Consider the following 19043-nt stretch of genomic DNA (forward strand, 5'->3'; position numbering starts at 1 on the left):
TTATTATTTAAATTAGGATATTTTACATTCATTTTATGGTTTTTGAATGGCAGCCATTGCTGACAGTCATATTACCTTTTTTTCACAGTGAAGGTATTTGATCATAATAATTCAGGAAATAACTGTAAAATAACAGTGTTTTTCTGTAAAACATTTAAGGACAAAGTTTGGAAAAGTTTTTTGCACTCAATTTAAATTAGGATATTTTACTTTATTTTTACGGTTTTTGTTTGGCAGCCGTAGCTGCCAGTCATTGACCGTTTTTTTACGATTTTATTTTTTACAGTGTATGTAATTGACTCCTAAATCATGCAGATGTCCTTGTTACCATACAAAATGGAATTATGGTTAAAAACGACCTGCATTTAACACATTTGACTGTGAAATGTTCTGATAGCAGGAGACATTGTTCGGCGACACAGCATATGGGAGGCTTTTTGTCGTAAAACAAAGGAATCAGTGTACAGTGAATGTTTGGGTGATTTCCTATGGTGTTCATTAGGCCTTGTATGTTTCTCCTTGCACAGGTTCTCTTGCAGGGCTGGAACCCAGGCATTCAGTGGGAGTACACACTGACCAAAGACCATACAGAGAGACGGAGCCAGCCAAAACACAACTACACGTGGGCCATCATTCGCACGCAGTGCTCTGCCACCTGTGCAGGAGGTACTGCATCAGTCTGATGATCCTAGTAGATACTAATGGCCAGATGTTTAGGCCAGACCTTACAGTCACATGTTAATCTGTTAAACACTTAAACCACACCAATCTTTTAGAGTTTCTGTGAGTCTGTAATTCTGGTCCAGCTCAAGCTCATGATGATGCCTTGGTTATTGCAATAAACCAAACATCATTCATATGTGCTGATTAAATTTACACGTTCATTATACAATTAATATGCACAGAAAACAAATCTGATTTGAATCTTTATATTTATTGAAACATGAGGAATTACATTTACATGTATGCATTTTGCAGATACATTTAACTTGCATTGCATTCAAGGTGGTGCATTTTGTAGGTTCATGCATTCCATGAAACTCAAACCCATGACTTGGGCGTTGCAAACGTCTGCTCTACTATTTTAAATCATTATTCACTGAAAATCTAGACATCCGTCCTATCTCTACTTGGCACATTCATAAGAGTTTATGACAGAAGCATGAATCCATTGATTCAGTTCCCCTTCAGGGACTACCGCTGCGTGTAATCGCAGTGGGAACGCCCTCAGCGTGACGCGTCTGAAGCATGAATGAAATCAGTCAATGGAGAGAATGAGCGTACGGCGAGTGACGTCATCGACCAGGAAGCTATAAATATCCCCTGAGCACACAATACGCCAGCTTTTTGTACTTCAGCAAGCTCTGTGTGTGTCTGAATCTGTCGATTGTGTTTGTCTGTTTTGTCAGGAGTTTATCACTATATATATTATATAAAAAAAACTATATGAGCGAGCAGTATAAGAAGTGTGTTCCCCCCTGTACTCGATACATCACGGGTGGGGATTCACACGAGCTATGTGTGGCTTGTTTGGGAGTGCAGCATGCCCAGTCGGCTCTCGAGGGAGTCGATTGTGAGCATTGCGAGCGCTTTCCTCTGAGAACTCTGCGCTCGCGGCGATCGCTCTTCGAGGAGAGTGGTTTGCTGCGAGCTCCCCAAGGCTCGGGTCCCGCTTCTGTTGAGGCAGAGCGGCGGCGCTTGTCTTGGGGTTCGCAGATGGATCTCACCGGCGACGTTGAGACGGGCCCCGCCCTATCTCAGCTTTCTCTGGCGGGATCCAGTGCCTCTCACCCGGCTTTGGAAGCACGCGCTGCGGCGGTTACTTCTGCCCGGGTGGAGGCACATGATGATGTTGAATTAAGATTATCCAGTTCTGAGGAGCTGGATGTCGAAAGTTTTGCATCAGAGGAAACTAGTTTGTCACATTATACTGCAAATGAAGAAGGTTTGATGGATGTGTTATCTCGGGCTGTTGAAAAGCTCAGTATCGAGTGGCCAGCTGATAGACAGGAGTCTAGTAATAAAAGTAAACTAGATGATAGATTTCTGTCTGCAAGACCTCAACCTTCTCGCCGGTGCTTACCGTTCTTCCCAGATTTTCATGCTGAGGTTTCAAAGACTTGGGTTAGACCGGTTTCAAGCAGAATTTACACAAATCAGTCCAATGCTTTTGGTAACATTGTTGGTGCTAAATCTGCTGGTTATGTGACGATGCCGGAGGCGGAGGAGACGCTCGCGAGCTATCTCTCTCCAGCTTCATCATCTTCACTTAAAGCACCGGCTCTGCCCTCTAAACCACTAAAAAATACTTCTGTGTTAGTGGGGAAGGCTTACTCGGCGGCGGGTCAGGCGGCTGCATGTCTACACACTATGGCCATTATGCAGGCTTATCAGGCTGACCTGCTTAAAGATGCGTGTGAAGGGGGGGAAATTTCTGTTGAAATGATTAATGAGCTCAGGCAGACTGCTGATCTCACTCTCCGGGCCACCAGGGAGACAGCTAAATCTATCGGCCGGTCTATGGCAACCATGGTGGCCACAGAGAGACACTTGTGGTTGATTCAGACCTCTATGAAGGAAAAAGATAAGACTCTCCTTTTAAATGCTCCAGTTTCGCCTATGGGCCTCTTTGGTGACGCTCTTCTTTCTGTCACGGAGAGGTTCCAGGAAGAGAAGAAACAGGCGGCTGCTTTTCAGAAATGTATGCCCCTTAAAGTGCGTGTCGCTGGGGCTGCTGAGCGAGGGCAGTCCCAGTCGCCGAGTACCTTAAAAAGAGTGCAGCAGAAACGAAGTGTCGCGTCTCGTGCCCCCCCCCGCAGAGAAACTGGAGGGACGAGGCGGGGCGCTCTCCGGCGCGACCTTCCCGCGGTAGGGCTGATCTGAGGACAGTCATTATCGCCAAGAAGGCCGCGTCGAAAAAACTCTGAGGGTGGTCCCCATCGTGAAAGACTTGAGTTCACTGCACAAAAACACGGTGCCCTGTCTTTCCCGATGCCCTCAGGGGTCTGCTCTACTTACCCTGCCTTTACAGGGCGTAGAGAGACTCGGCGAGCGATTTCCCGAGGGACGCTCGCCCCCTCCGAGGAGGGTTGTGGAGTGCCCAGACCAGCTGTTCCCTGCCAGTGTGTTACAGGGCGCTGTGTCTGTCACTCGGGATGTTCATCCAGAGGCCAGCGTCGAGAGGCTGGTTCCCTTAGTAGAGTTCCTGGTGGAATGGAAAATTCTCCCCAATGTTTCTCAATGGGTCCTGAATACTATAGAGAACGGGTACGCTATTCAGTTCAGAACACATCCACCTCGGTTCAGAGGGGTTCTGCCCACAGTGGTGGGCCCCGAGCAGGCTCTGGTATTAGAACAGGAGGTAAAAACTCTGCTGCAAAAAGGGGCTATAGAACGGGTTCCCCCACCCAGCAGGGAGTTAGGATACTACACCCGGTACTTCATCGGGAAAAAAAAAAATCCTGACGTGCTGAACGTCAGGACTCTGAGGGTGGTCCCCATCGTGAAAGACTTGAGTTCACTGCACAAAAACACGGTGCCCTGTCTTTTCCGATGCCCTCAGGGGTCTGCTCTACTAACCCTGCCTTCACAGGGCGTAGAGAGACTCGGCGAGCGATTTCCCGAGGGACGCTCGCCCCCTCCAAGAAGGGTTGTGGAGTGCCCAGACCAGCTGTTCCCTGCCAGTACGTTACAGGGCGCTGTGTCTGTCACTCGGGATGTTCAAATCAGATCCGAGGACTGGTTTGTCACGATAGATCTAAAGGTGCTTACTTCCATGTATCTATCCTCCCTCAACACAGGAAGTTCCTGAGGTTCGCTTTCGGGGGCGAAGCGTATCAATATCGGGTTCTTCCGTTCGGCCTAGCACTGTCACCCCGAACATTCACGAAGTGTATGGAGGCTGCTATAGCCCCGCTGAGGTTACAGGGTATCCGCATTCTGAACTATATAGACGATTGCTTGATTCTAGCTCAATCGGAACAACAGGCGGTTCGGCACCGAGATGTCGTTCTTGCTCATATCAAGTGACTGGGGCTGAGGCTCAACGCCAAAAAGAGTGTTCTTTCTCCATTACAGAGAACCACTTTTCTAGGTGTAGTGTGGGATTCAACGACGATGCAGGCACGATTGTCACCTGCTCGTATTGCTTTGATTCTCGCCGCAGTAGATCAGGTCAAGCTAGGCCAGTCATCCACTGTAAAACAGTTCCAGAGACTGTTAGGTCTCATGGCAGCTGCGTCCAACGTGATACCTTTTGGCCTCTTGCACATGAGACCGTTACAGTGGTGGCTCAGAACCAAGGGATTCTCCCCGAGGGGAAATCCGCTTCGCATGATCGTGAGTTCGTGACGGTGTCATCGCGCCCTGATCATGTGGAAAGATCCTTGGTTTCTGTCCCAAGGCCCTGTGTTAGGAGCTCCTTGTCATCGCGTTATGCTAACGACAGATGCCTCTCTCACGGGTTGGGGGGCGATCATGGATGGTCGCCCGGCTCAGGGTCTGTGGGAGGACCATCATCGTCTGTGGCACATAAAATGCCTAGAGATTTTGGCGGTGTTTCAGGCTCTGAAACACTTCCTCCCAGACCTAAGGGGCCACCATGTTCTTGTCCGGACAGACAACACATCGGTGGTTTCTTATATCAACCATCAGGGGGGTCTGCGTTCTCGCCCGCTTTACAAACTGGCACGTCAGATCCTTCTATGGTCCCAGGGGAAAATTCTTTCTCTGAGAGCTATTTATCTCCCGGGGTATTTAAATCAGGGGGCAGACATCCTGTCAAGACAGGGGCCGAGGCCCGGGGAATGGAGTCTTCACCCTGAGGTGGTGGAACTCCTATGGAAACATTTCGGTCGTGCCGAGGTAGACCTATTTGCTTCTCGAGAAACATCACACTGCCCGCTGTGGTTTTCTCTCAGCCATTCAGCCCCGCTGGGGTTGGATGCGATGGTACATCCGTGGCCGAGGTCACGTCTGTACGCTTTTCCCCCGATCGCTCTGCTCCCGGGAGTTCTGGAGACGGGAGTTCTGCCGGGACGGGCTCAGTCTCCTGCCAATAGCCCCGTTCTGGCCGGCCCGAGTATGGTTTGCGGACCTAGTGTCTCTCCTCGACGGCTCTCCCCTGGAGATACCGATCAGGAGAGATCTGCTCTCTCAGGCGAGCGGGTCGATCCAAAAAATCACCCCCGCCCAGAGCTATGGAGGCTGTGGGCTTGGCCTCTGAGGGGGCCCAGCTCATAGATTCTGGTCTCTCGGCTGAGGTCGTTGAGACCATCCTCCAATCCAGAGCTCCCTCCACGAGGAAGTTATATGCCGCGAGGTGGAAACTTTCACCTCTTGGTGTGGAGAGCGCCAGCAGGACCCAGTTAACTGCCCGGTCGGTACAGTGCTGGATTTCCTGCAGGACCGTCTCTCCACAGGGTTATCCCACTCCACACTGAAGGTGTATGTGGCGGCCTTAGCTGCTTACCACACCCCTTCAAGTGGAGGTTCCCTCGGGAAACACCCACTTATGTCTCGCTTCCTTCGTGGCACCTTGAGGCTGAGGCCTGCAGTTCGCACGAGGGTACCAGCTTGGGATCTGGCCATCATCTTAGAAGGTCTCTCCCTTGCTCCTTTCGAGCCCATCGAGGAAGTTTCGGAAAAGTTTCTTACTCTAAAGACTATCCTTCTTCTCGCTATCTCATCTCTAAAAAGAATTGGAGATATTCAAGCACTTTCGGTGGCTCCCTCGTGCCTGGAATTTGCTCCTGGTATGGTTAAGGCCTTTCTCTTTCCGAGACCAGGTTATGTTCCTAAGGTTCCAACTGTTGAGGGCAGCTGAAGGGTCAATAACTGCTTTAGGACGTCCTTTAACCCAGATGTCAAACTCCCTCCGGACGACCTCTGGAAAGCTGTGTCTTCAGCTCAAATACCTTAAACTTTCCTTAAGTTCATGAATGATGGTCAGAGGACACGGTTTTATGACCATTATGTTCATATCAGCAGTGGATTCATGTTGTGGTATATATATATACAGTATATATATATATGTCTTGTCTGTTGTTAAAATAGATTTTCACCTTATAAAAACTACATTTACGTGATGAATTGACATGTGTTGTTGGTGTTCATTCCTCAGGTCAGATGGTCACTAAATCAGCCTGCTACAAGGATCTGAGACTTCAGGTGAACACGTCTTACTGTAACTCTCGAACTCGGCCATCGACCGGTGTGGTGTCCTGTAACACACAGCCCTGCCCCGCAAGGTAACTTCACCACTGATCTCCTCTCGTCTCTTTACACACTGAGGGCTGTGATTTGGAGATGCTTCTAGAGAAAGGAACCAGTGTTAATTTAGTATTATTTAAAGGTAGGGTATGGGATTTGCAAAACGGCCGGCAGATTTTTAAAATACACAACTCAAAAGGTCCTACCTTCTTTCCTCCAACGCTGGTGCTGACTTCACCCATTCGAAGAGCATGGACGCGCCTCAGATGCGTGCAAAACTCAGATGTGCGAGATTGCACTTACTCTCTCTCTCTCTGTACCGGGGCGACTTGCACTTACTGTGACTGGGTCACGAGCTTTGAGTATGCGTGTTGAGGGACACGCGCGCGAGGGGGGTATGGTACGACCGTTTGATTGACGCACTTAAAGTCCAATGATTCTAGGTGGTCTTGGAAATGATTGGCTGGAGTTTTTCGAGTCCTGCCCGTTCCACAGATGATTAAATTGCTTAATTTTCATTTCAGTGCTTCTAACTCAGAAAGTTTAGTTTCTAAACTTTAGAAACTAAAGTTTACTTTCTAACTAAGAAAGTTTAGTTTCTAACTCATTTTGAAACTCAAGTTTCAAAATGAAACTTAATTTTCATTTCAGTGCTTCTAACTTACTAACTGTAAGTGGGTTAGGAATAGGATTTCAAGTGATTTTGAAAAAAATGGTCAAAAAAGAAAATCACATACCCCACCTTTAAATACTATTGAATTTTGAGTTGGGTTTTGATTTTAATTTTAGGTCAAGTTGTTGTACCCTCTAAAAATGATGAGTTGGCTCAACAACAAAAAAATTAACGCAATTGTTTGCATACATTTTTTTGAGTTATGACAACTTCAAATTAAATTGTTCAACCAACAAACTATATATAAACTATATGATTGTGTTATCCCAGCTAAGAGAGAACGTTCTGGCAAGGTTCTTTCAAAGTTGTGAACAAACGTCCTTCGGATGAGACGTTAAACCGAGGCCCTGACTCTCTGTGGTCAGTAAAAATCCCATGGCACTTCTCGGAAAGAGTAGGGGTGTAACCCCGGTGCCCTGGCCACATTCCACCTATTGGCCCTTATCAATCATGGTCTCCTAATAATCCCCATCCACTGAATTGGCTCTATCACTCTCTCTCCTCTCCACCTGAGGCTGGTGTGTGGTGAGCGCATTGGCGCCGTTGTACTGTGGCTGCCGTCGCATCATCCAAGTGGATGCTCACTGGTGCTGGTTGAGGAGAGATTCCCTGATATGATTTCTGAAAATTCTCTGAACATTAAGAAATAACATTTTCATAACATCGTTAGCACGTTAGAATATATTTTTGTTAGATGGAATTTTGCTCAACAAATGCCTTTCACACCACAAACCAATCATTCAAAGTTAAATTTGCATATGTTTATTATGCTTTCTGGAAAGTTATTTTTATTCATATGATAATTACCACATGGTTCTGACTGGTTGCACGTATTTGAAACAAGACACAGATGTTGTCTGATCTGGTCATTGCAGCAGATCACAGAAAAGCCTAGTGTGTGTGTATGTGTGTGTGTATGTGTTTCTCGTGTCCCTCTTCAGATGTTTTAAAAGGGTCTCCATGGCAGCGTCATGCAGAGCAAGTTTTTGTTTCGCATGCCGAGTCCACCTAGACTCCAGGGCAGAGCGATCCACTGTGTCTCACAAGTAATTCCCAATAATGTCTGAAGGCTTGGAAAGGTAGACAAACAGAATGACACTCACACCAGGTCTGCCAAAACTGCCTCCAGTTCAGAGAGCTGGTTACAGCAAAGGCATCTTTACAGTTTAGCTTTAGCGCAGTGAGTTTCCTCTGAGAGACACCTAACGACTGAGAGCTGCTCTTAAAGTATTAAAGTGTCTGAAACTCCTGTAAAACCTGTTTAATACTGAGCTGTTCCCCCCCCCCCCCCCTAAGTCTAGCAGTGTTTTCTTTGGCAGTGAGATCCGGGTCTTACTCCCCCGTCTCTTATTATTGCTCATCTTCTCAGTTTCTCCCCCATTCTCCCGTATCTTCAGTGTAAGAAGTAATCACATACTATAATCCTGCTAAGCATCTACAGCTGTTTAAACTGATGGAAAAACACTAGTTTGCTTCTCCCGTTTATCCCATCTTATGTCCTGTGCATCTGTAAAAAAAAAAAAAATATATATATATATATATATATATATATTATTTATACAGCATTTAATACATAAAAACAGGATTTAGATTTACACTAAGGAAAAAAATAATATTTTATGTATGCTATTCAAAAATAAGTTAATACGATTTGTACATGTCTCTTAGTCTTATGCTCAGCAAGGCTGCATTTATTTGATCAAAAATACAGTAAAAACAGTAATATTGTGAATTATTGTTATGGGATTGTTCACCTAAAAATTTTAATTCTGTTATCATTTACTTCCCCTCAAGTTGTTCCAAACCTGTATAAATGTGTTTCTTATTATTATTAATTATTAATTCTTCAAAGGAAGATATTTGCTTTTAAAGAAATCGTTTTTTAAGGACAACAAACGGCTGGCAGGGACTACATTCCTCCCGGGTTACCAACCCTAGAATTTACATAAACCCCGCCCCCGGAACACGATTTATAGATTATCAAGACAGAATATGCTAATCAATGACTAGAAAATAGTTAACTCCACATCAGCTGCATTAATTCTTCAACTAACCATTCAGAAATGTCCAGTTGCTTTCTACATGTTGTCACTTCTTCTTGAAGTCTCTCCATCATTGTCTGACTCCGGTTTGAACATAAAACTTTTCAGTGCATGTCTGTGTGAGGTAAAAGGACACAAGCTGTTGTAGCTCCGCCCCCTGTGCCGGGAGCAGCAGCTCATTTGCATTTAAAGGGACAGACACAAAACCGGTGCGTTTTTGCTAACTCTCAAAAAGTGACAATTTTAACATGCTATATAAAAATATCTGTGGGGTATTTTGAGCTAAAACTTCAGATACATCTGGGGACATCAAAGACTTATTTTACATCTTGAGAAAAGGCCATTATACCACCCCTTTAAGTAAAGTCCAAATATGTTTTCCAAGTGTGTTTTGTATACTAAAATCCAAGTTCTAGTAGCCTATACTTGTATGCATACTATTTATTATTGGAACTAAATTTGCCATATTTTTTGTTTATAAAAGTATACTACTGTAAAAAAAAAACAATAGAAAACAGTACTAAATGAGTTTACATCAAGTTTTAAACTTACAAGTTGTCACAACCCCTGCTTGAGACTGTTTCATGTTTTTGTTTTGTTCCTGTTTAGTTTGTAGTCAGTTTGTAGTTTTCTCTGTTTATTAGCTTTATTGATTGTATCCCAGGTGTATCTTGTCATGCTTGTTTGCCCTTTTATCCCTGTCTGCGTCCCAATTCGCCTACTTATACTACATCCTAAAAGTATGCACTCATTTTGTGAAGAAAGAGCACAGACTTTTGAGTGTGTAGCAAAATAAAGGCACGCTTTGGGACATACTACTTTGTCATCTTTAACGGACAGCTCTGTCGCGAATTTGCACAAATTAATGCAGTAGAATAAAGAGAGAGATGAAATAAGCATGGGTTTTCAGGTGGGTCCAACAGTATATTCAGGTAAGAAATACTACAGAAATGAAAGTAATCAAATGTAAAATAACACTAGATAATCTTCTTTGAAAAAATTAAATACAGATTAATGCATACAATTCAAGTTACAAAAGTTATTTAGTCAAAAGCAGAAAGTAATTTTATTTGTCTGTTGTTCTTTGATTAACATGACAGACTGCAGAAGGAATATTAGACTGCTGTCACTTTAAGAGTTTATGTACGGATCCAATATACTGTTACACAACATGCGTTATCTTTCTCAACTATTTATGTTCCAAAACTGACTGCGTTTAACTGAATACTCGCCAAGATGGGCATTTTGACATAATTCTGTGTATTTGACCGTTTAAGCACAGTAAGCCACACTTTACAAACTGTTTGAGAGGCGATTTTTTTCACTGGTCTGGATTGAGCATGCGGAAAATCGAAAGTCGATCGGCACATCTCTAATTAATTCAAAGACACAGAATTATTATGGAAGACAAAAGCATCGAATAGACAGATACTAAATCAGAAGTTAACATGTAAAGTTATCTTGAGATGCCTTTGAGGGAGCTTGTCTGATTTCCATTGGTAAAAGGTTCCAGCTTTTGCAGTAATAAAGAGGGAAAACATTAGACAAAAAGCTGCACTTTAACACATTCACCTAGAGCAGAACCTGAATCCCATGAACCTACGAGTCTCTCCAGCTCTAGACTTGAGTTTAGTGATTGAAACAAACAGGTAATTTCCCCAGTTCCGTGTGAGAACACACTTCATCCATCATCTTTGCATGAACTCAAAGCTGATTTGATGCCTGACAAAGAAAGGCATTGCCTAGTAAACATTGTTCAGATGAATTGGTCCACTGATGGGTGTCTGGCAGCTTGGTCTGGGTGCGGTAGGACGTTTGAGCCACGGGGTGAAGGGTCACATTGAACAACTGGCATGTCTGGGTTCCTGTCCAGGGTGTACCATACATTACTCAGATGTTGGCATCACCGTTCATCTATTCCTGGGACAGTGACAAAGCTGACCTCATAACCCTGACCCCAATCAGGACCAAGTCTGGACAATCATAGTCTAACATTGGATATCATTGGATATGACAATTCACGACAGGCAGATCCAAGAAACAGCTCTGAAACAAGACAGTGATGCTGATCACCAGGGACACATGAGAGACTGTGTTGCATTCTGTAGGTTTGTTGTTGTTTGTTGTTTTTGCTTCTATGGTTTTTCGTGATGTTTTAGATTCAGATGTCAGAACTGTTATTATTTATTCCACATGATTGTGCAACAACTTGTTCTGACAGAATAATTTGAGCTGACACAATGCAAATTAGAAATATCCATCTCTGTCTCGACATGTACAGTAATATGGCTAATGCGCTGATTTATGATGGAGGATATTGAATATGCAGTGAGCTCATAGGTCTTCAGGAGACGCTGGAGAAACACTCTCATGCTGAGGGTGACGTTCATGCTTAACCTACTGCTGAAAAGCTAGGGGTTTCGATGGATGAGAGCGCTTTCTTCAGGATTACTGTGAGGGTTTTGGTCTCGTGGGAATGAGGAGAACCAGACTGGACCAGCTTTAAGCCAGTGGAAGAGTGACAGGTTAAAGCTCAGAGGAAACGGGCTAATGCAGGACACATCACTGCCCGCTCACAGCGCGACAGACATGAAATCCTGCGCGTTTTGACCCCATTACATGAATAGGTGTTTTTCATCAAATAGTCAGCGAACCTTCGGAAAATGTTGATAATCAAACATTTATTTTTTCTATTAATTTGTTATGATGTTTGCCATTTTTACAACCTTGTTATGAACCTTTTGAGCATAAAAATACTAGGGCTACACCCAAAAAACTAATATTTTGACTCAACGTTTTAGTTTGCATCAATCTTTTTGATCACTTAAATGAGTCACTTGGTTGCAAAAGTTGTGTTTTCTAAACGGTATCCTAAATTTAATTGTACTATGCAGTTGAGAAGTTCAAGACCTATGAGTTTGGATCATTTTAGATATTAAATGTGTTTAGACTAGGGGTGTCCCAATATACCGGTATTGACGATAATCGTGATATTCAAAGCTTGAAATATCGACATCGTGTTAATTTAGAGTGTGGCAATATACCGGTATTGGCGATAACCACGATGTTTAAAATGAATAGGACTTTTATGATAACATGACACGTATACTCCAGCGCCAGTTGAGGTGGCAGTATTGCACCCGCGACATCTATCAAATGAGAAGAAGACGCAGCGCGCGCCCGCGCAGCCACTCTGGTATGGGAGTTCTTCGGCTTCAAAGAAAACAGCACTTTAAAGGGGGTCGCACACCGGACGAGAAGCGCAGAGAATTCTTTAAAATTCGAACACATTATTTTCTAGGAGTTTACACACACCACCGGCACCATTCGGCGTCTGTCCGCGACGCCTAGCAATGGCTCGGATTTTCAGGTGAGATTCTCAAATCATTCAGTTAACGGATGCGCTCTGACTGAGGTAAAGTGTTCAGACTGCAGACTTAGCAACGATTGTATTTAATTGTACAGTACAATCATAACAAAGTACAGACATGATCTTAATTTCATAATGTCCTTAAACATAACAATATTGCTGGCCATGAACTGAGAAAGTGCGCGTCAGGTGTGCTACACACGACGCGGCGCGGAGCTTCGCTTCTCGTCCGGTGTGCGACCCCCTTAAGCCCAATCTGCAGAATGTGTAGCCACCAACCTTTTTACCCATCTCCGTGTCCATCACCCTGCGGATTACGCTATTTTACAGAGAGTAAATTGCGATTATTTTACTAGTCATGGAATGGGAAATGTGACACCTGTTAACAGCGGGTTTTTGTTTTCATATGTTTAAATAAAGGGTGATTATTAAGTACCCCGTTTTCTTTACTCGTCTTATTTGTGTATTTTTGTATTTGCACTTGATTTGTTTTGTTCAAATCTGCATGACTTGCACCGGCGCAAGCGCAACAATAGGTTTAAGAGCTTTTCAGTTCTTCAGGAAACATTCATTAAGACAGTGTTTCGCTCCAGTTTGAAACCAGATATACTTCACATGCTTGTCTTACTTCACAAAAATGTGCATTCAAAGATAAGAACGCAAGACGTAAAAATGCACAAAAAAGAAAAATTAAATAAACAAAGTAGAAATTAATTTGACTGATTTGACATTTTTCCCCCCCAAGATTTCTATAGATATCGCGATATATCGATATCGTGAATTATTTTGGCCACAATAACCGTGGTGTGAAAAATCTAACATCGTGACAGCCCTAGTTTAGACTAGTGACCTGTCTTGCTACGTTACACACACACACACACATTACAGATCTATATGCACTTGTCTCCGACAGCTGGAGAACGGATCTGTCCTGCCCGTGTTTTTAGTAACTCGTTGGTGATGATGGACACACTGCTCTACTGTCAGCGAAAGTATCGAACAACATATCAGCAAGTGTTGATGGCTTTAGAGACAAACCTCGCTCTCAGACAGCTTCTCCTATTTATGAAATCATTGACAATGACAAAGGATGAAAAGTGCAAGCTCCAGTTGGCAACCACCCTAGAATCTTCATAGCAATGCTCTAAAAAACACTCTAAAACCTTAGCAACTGGCAACACCCATAATACCCTATAGCAGGGGTCATCAACAACCAGCCTGTCGCCATTCATTTTGTGGCCAGCGTCATCCTAAATATGAATGTATTTTTGTATTATTATTTTCACTCAAAAAATATTTAGAGTGACTTTATGTTTGCATCATTTAAATGCAGTTGACACTCCTGACACTTTGAGGCAGAGTCCTGCACCTGGGTGAACCGTTAATATTGAATCAATTGACATGGGTTGACTGCTGGGACAATAGACTATTTCGACTCAATTCGGTACATACTGATAGGCAACTGCTTACAACGATCCTGTGCATATTTGTCATAACGCTCTGAAGATGTCAAAGATTTCTATTTACAATATTTTGCAGCATTGAGCAATATAGTCGCGCTGAATTGAAGTAATTGAAAGCTTCAGTGATTACTGATTTTTTTATAGGGATCGTTTTTTGCTCAATTTCTGTATATAATCTATTCGCAATTTGAATAAAAGATTTATTTTTTGCACTGCTTAGAGGACCAACAGTCACGTACAGGGGCGTAGCAACCGGGGGGGACGGGGGGGACACGTCCCCCGCACTTTTAGAAACAGGTGATTCTGTCCCCCGCATTTTTTTTGACCCAGCGCCAATATTTCCGCCTGTGTTCTCTGATTTTTTACTTAGACTTGAGTGAGCTAACATTCAGCCAATCACAGCGCGAAGCATCTATTGGGCGCGTCTGCCATGAGCTTCAAATCTCTTGTTGCTCTTGCGAATTTTCGTGTTCGTTTAGTCGCTTTCCTGTTTGGCCGTCTAATGCACCCCAGAAAAAAAGCAGAGGACGATTACATTATTTTTTTTCAAACACACTGTAAGTATAATGTGTTACAGTATGTCGCGACGCGATGACATGAATCACACGTAAAGTTTCCTTGTTATGATTTAACCTACTGTAACGCAGTAAGACGTGTAAGACAACAGAACCCGTATGGACCTCGTCACGTCGCGCCGGATTGTGCCGAGTGTGTGTAAATGCTCTCCTACTTGTTGCTTTGGATAAAAGCGTCTATAGTCTGTTAAATGAGACATAACAGATTATTCCCAGCAGGCACACGTCAAAAGACGTTGATATTTGGTTAAATTTTGGTTGCGACGTCGGGTGACCAAAATTCAATGTAAATTCAACATCTAATGTCAATGTTAAATTGATGTCCAATACCGAATACATTGATTAGGTTTTATTGATATATTTTTATAAAATGTCTGTTGTATAAAATTACTGTAGGCTAGATGTAATCTGTATAGCCTACTCATTGAACACTTTTTTTTGGTCCAACTGTTAAGTAAGATACAAGTTGTTCAAGTGTAGTTTAACTGAAATATAATAAATATCATAAAATATCATTATTTCATAAAAATAAAGTATAGATGTCCACAGTGGTCTGAAAGTCCCAAGTCCTGCAGTATTTTTTTTATTTCGAGTACGATTTCACAAAAATAGGTTGTTAAGCTATCATGGCATGTTCCCAAAATTGGCACTAGGGTGCTGTAAAATGCCAATTGCTATTCCATCTAGAATTTATTATTATGAACATCACCTTTCAGTCCCTCCAGAAAAACGCGATTATGCGATCGCATGATTCAATGCATAATCAGCCAAAGTCCGCATATTTATGCGGGGGCATTTTTTCAAATACGCCGCACTTTTGTCGCATAAATTGACGATTTCCACGCAAAATATGTGGGGCTTGCATGATTTCATAATCCCCGCATTTTTGTTGCAAAAAAAGTCACATATCTTAGCAGAAAGTTGAAAAATGTTGCGTTTACTTCACACAAGAGCAGCCATTTACCCCTGTTGCCATGGGAACATTATGAAGTGATGTAATTACGCGACATGAACATCATTGAAAAGCTGTAAAACAGGAAACATTTTTTTCATATTTTATTTATTCATTTTTACAGAAGTTGTAGCATATTCCTTTTGTAAAGCTACAGAACTTGTTTGACTCATCAATGTTTTGTAAGTTTATAAAACAAAAAATAAAACTAGATGAAATATTCCAGCACTTTCTGTGATGTAGTATGTTTGCTTATCATAGGAAGTAATAAGAAATGACTCTTTACATTAAGGTAGTAGTAGTGAGAACAGTTTTTCTCTTTTTCATCAAACCGCAGTTTTTGCAAGTTCCCGCAATTTCATCACATAAAATTGCAAATATCCTGCATATTCCATTGCCGCATAATCAAGGATTTTTGCCCGCAACAATCACAAAAAAACTCCGCATTTTTCTGGAAGGACTGACCTTTGGGTCACATCACCACACCATTTTGTCCCCCCCACTTGTATAATGGCTGCTACGCCCCTGGTCACGTATAGACAGCAGAGTTTCAGGAGAGAGAGAGATCTGTATTTTTAATGCGGGTGTAGTTCGGGTCGCATTCTTGTCAAACGGGTCGCGCAGAAATAAATTTGTTTTAATGTTGGATAATGGGTCGGATGTTCTGTTAAGTACTGCGGGTGAGGGTTTACTAAACAGGGCCCATGCAGGACTCTGCTTTGCAGTGTTTAAGTGGCCCATAGTTCCCTTAGCAGCATAAAAAATACAAAACGTTTATTCAAATTGTGAAGAGATATATTCAATAGCATAGCCGAAGGGACTAGGGAGCCCAGTGGAGCCGTAAGGACGATAGTCCCAGGTGGAGCCAAAGGGAGGGAGGAGCCAAGGTGGAGCTGACAGGTCGACAAGACGAGGTGGAGTGATGTGTTCGGAGGCTGGAGGCAGAGTCAGGGGATCTTCTTGACTAAGAGGAGCTGGTGACCGGAAGACCCGAGGCGCATCCACGCAGCATAGTGGAGTAAACCAGGGAGGAGCTGAGGACCTGACGGGAACCAGCGGAGGCAGGGCCGTGGACTGGCTGGCTTTGGGAGAGTATGCGGGAGAGGGTGGCTAGGTGGGATTTCTGGAAAGACAGCAGGGACGGGAGAACCGAGGAAACATCCTCTTCCATTCCCTCATAAATATTAGCAGAGGCCAGCTGCAGCTCACCCTCAATGACGGGAATGTGGACAGGGAATGTGTGACGTCCTTCTCGATACAGATGATGAATGCAGACCAGCAGTTCATCAGCACCCACTCCACAAACTCTGCAAATGTCTCTCGAGGACCAACACCGAGCAGGCGTGCCTTAGATTGCTTGCTGGGTCTGGTGTAAAGTTCGTAAGGCATGCCAAATGTAAGTCTCTCGTGTGGTCCTTGAATGTGCGATGATTTTGTTCTAAATAGACCAGCTGGATAGCCGGTATGTCCATTTCTGTAAGGTCGGTTCTTCTGTCACATTTATGCTGGTCATGCACAACGTAGGAGAAATACTCAAATAGTCTTTATTAGACGATCAAAAATCACTCCAAATACATAGGAGATATAACCAACGCATTCTCATCCTTTGGCGTCATATAGGTGACGCCATATGACATTTCGTCAAAATCTTACGCACATGGCATCCTTTAGCGTCAATATAACACGCACTGTTATGGGTAGGTTTTGGTCTGGGGTATAGGTACGGTTATGACGCCTTGGGATCTGCGTCTCATATTGATGCTAAAGGATGCCATGTGCGTAAGATTTCGACGAAATAGCGTCACATGTATGACGCCAAAGGATGAGAACGGGCTGGAGATAACACAAACCACACGTTAATGAGAACTGACAACAGGAACAAACAAAGGCAACTAGATGAACACAGGTGAACAGAATCTAATAATCAATGATTAACCATTGAAACAAGCTAGAGAGTGAATGAGTTACCAAGTGAACTAATTATGATCACAGGCAAACTGGAGCAGAGCAAACAGAGTAAAAACCAAACCAAAACAGAACATAACAGTATATATGTTACATCAAGTTGTAATTTGTGGCTCTTTGCATTTTATGGCCTCTGAACTTGAGTACCCCTGCCCTATAGCATCCTGGCAGTGAAAATCAAGCATCTTTCACATTTCCTCAGTAGTGGTTCATCAAAAAGACCTAGGGACCATGCATTTTTTTTTTATCGTGATATTGTGATTTATTTGCTCGTGATCTCAACATAACAAAATAGTTTTCTCATGATCAATTATAATTTTTATATAATAATAGAATAATGAATAATAATAATAACAAATTATTTTTCATTTTGTTTTGTAAAACTTTATATTTTATTTACATGTCATTTTCGACATGATTTGATGACATCAATTACTGCTTTATTTATTCTCTGTTTGTGTATTTTACTTTTCATTAAATCATTATTAATCTATAGCCAAAGTACAGTGCTCCTAATTGTCACCATTATGTTCAGTTTTATTCAGTTCAAGGACTTTTAGTTTGTATTTATTCAGTTCATGCCTTCCTTTGTTTGATTTCCCACCACTCTTTACAATGGTCACGTCAATATTAGTTCATTTGTTCCAGCTGTGTTCTATTAATTGCCTTTAGTTCACTATATAGTTGTACCACTGTCTTCACTCTTTGTCTGGTCATGTTCACATTTAGTGGTGTTTGTCAACTCCTTTTGCTGAGTATATGTGCTATTAAACTTCGTTGAGAACTTTATTCATCTGTCAAAGGGGTCAGGTGTTTATGTCGATACTCAAGATCATGATAAAACAGCTATTTTATGTCGAGATCACAAGAAAAAAGCTTTTGTTATGTTAAGATCACAAGAAAATAATAAGTATCTTCTTAGTGCTTCCATAGAAAGCAGTGTTGGGTGTTTGTAAGATAGCGCTTGAGCCAATTAAGTCGCCTGGTCTATCTCTCGATGCGTCTGATAAAACCGGTTGCCCTGCACAGAGGCGTTCTTCTAGTCAGAGCTCTTATGTCAGTCTTCCCAGAAAGTGCTGACTTGGTCCTGTAAATCGATCCGTCCAAACATTGAGTCTTCCTGGGCGTTTTGCCCTGAGTGAGAGAACATGAAGTGAAGACATCCAAAACCACTATGAATGTCTAACACATTTGAATTGAAACCTGCAATTGTCACCTTAAAGAGCCATTTCTACCTGATTTAACCAATAAAAATTTATTTTGTTGATATATATTAACATACAGTATGTAGCTTTATACAGTGATGTTAAATAATTTTTACTTGAATAAAACGAGTTAATTTAGATGTTATCATTTTTAGGTTACTATTTCAGTGTATAGTGACTGTCTGCTGTTGTATATAAACAATTTCTGTTGAAACTTGTATGTATTTAAAATATATATACTTTGAATGTAATATCGAATAACACTTAAAATTATAATAAAGTACTTTACATGCTTTAGTACTTAATATACTTATGTTAGTCTACACATCAAAATAAGTGTACTTTTTTAAAGCACGACAAAAAAATTATTACATAATGATTCAAAATGTATTTTAAAGTAATCCTTTTAATGTGACATTATTACAAAAGTGTTCTTTTTAAAGTTGCACTTGTGTTATGAAACAGTCATGAAATTGTACTCTTTTTAAGTACACTTAAGTGACCTTTTATTTCATTAATATAATCTGCAAGTACAGTTTTTAAAATAAAATGTAAGAAGTACACAACTAGTACACATTCAATACAATT

General features: G+C 42.3%; 1 protein-coding gene across 1 annotated transcript in view; it reads left to right on the plus strand.

The window, feature by feature from the left end:
- LOC130090521 (A disintegrin and metalloproteinase with thrombospondin motifs 16) overlaps positions 1-19043 on the plus strand; it is a 154801-nt gene that overhangs the window by 120724 nt on the left and 15034 nt on the right. The window contains exons 17-18 of the mRNA XM_056257932.1: positions 528-666; positions 6122-6248. Of these exons, the coding sequence (XP_056113907.1) occupies positions 528-666; positions 6122-6248 (266 nt within the window). The remainder of the gene's footprint in view (positions 1-527; positions 667-6121; positions 6249-19043) is intronic.

Source organism: Rhinichthys klamathensis, unplaced genomic scaffold (genome assembly GCF_029890125.1).
Source record: "Rhinichthys klamathensis goyatoka isolate OS25496 unplaced genomic scaffold, OSU_Roscu_1.1 h1tg000006l_1, whole genome shotgun sequence".
NCBI classification, from domain to species: Eukaryota; Metazoa; Chordata; class Actinopteri; order Cypriniformes; family Leuciscidae; genus Rhinichthys; species Rhinichthys klamathensis.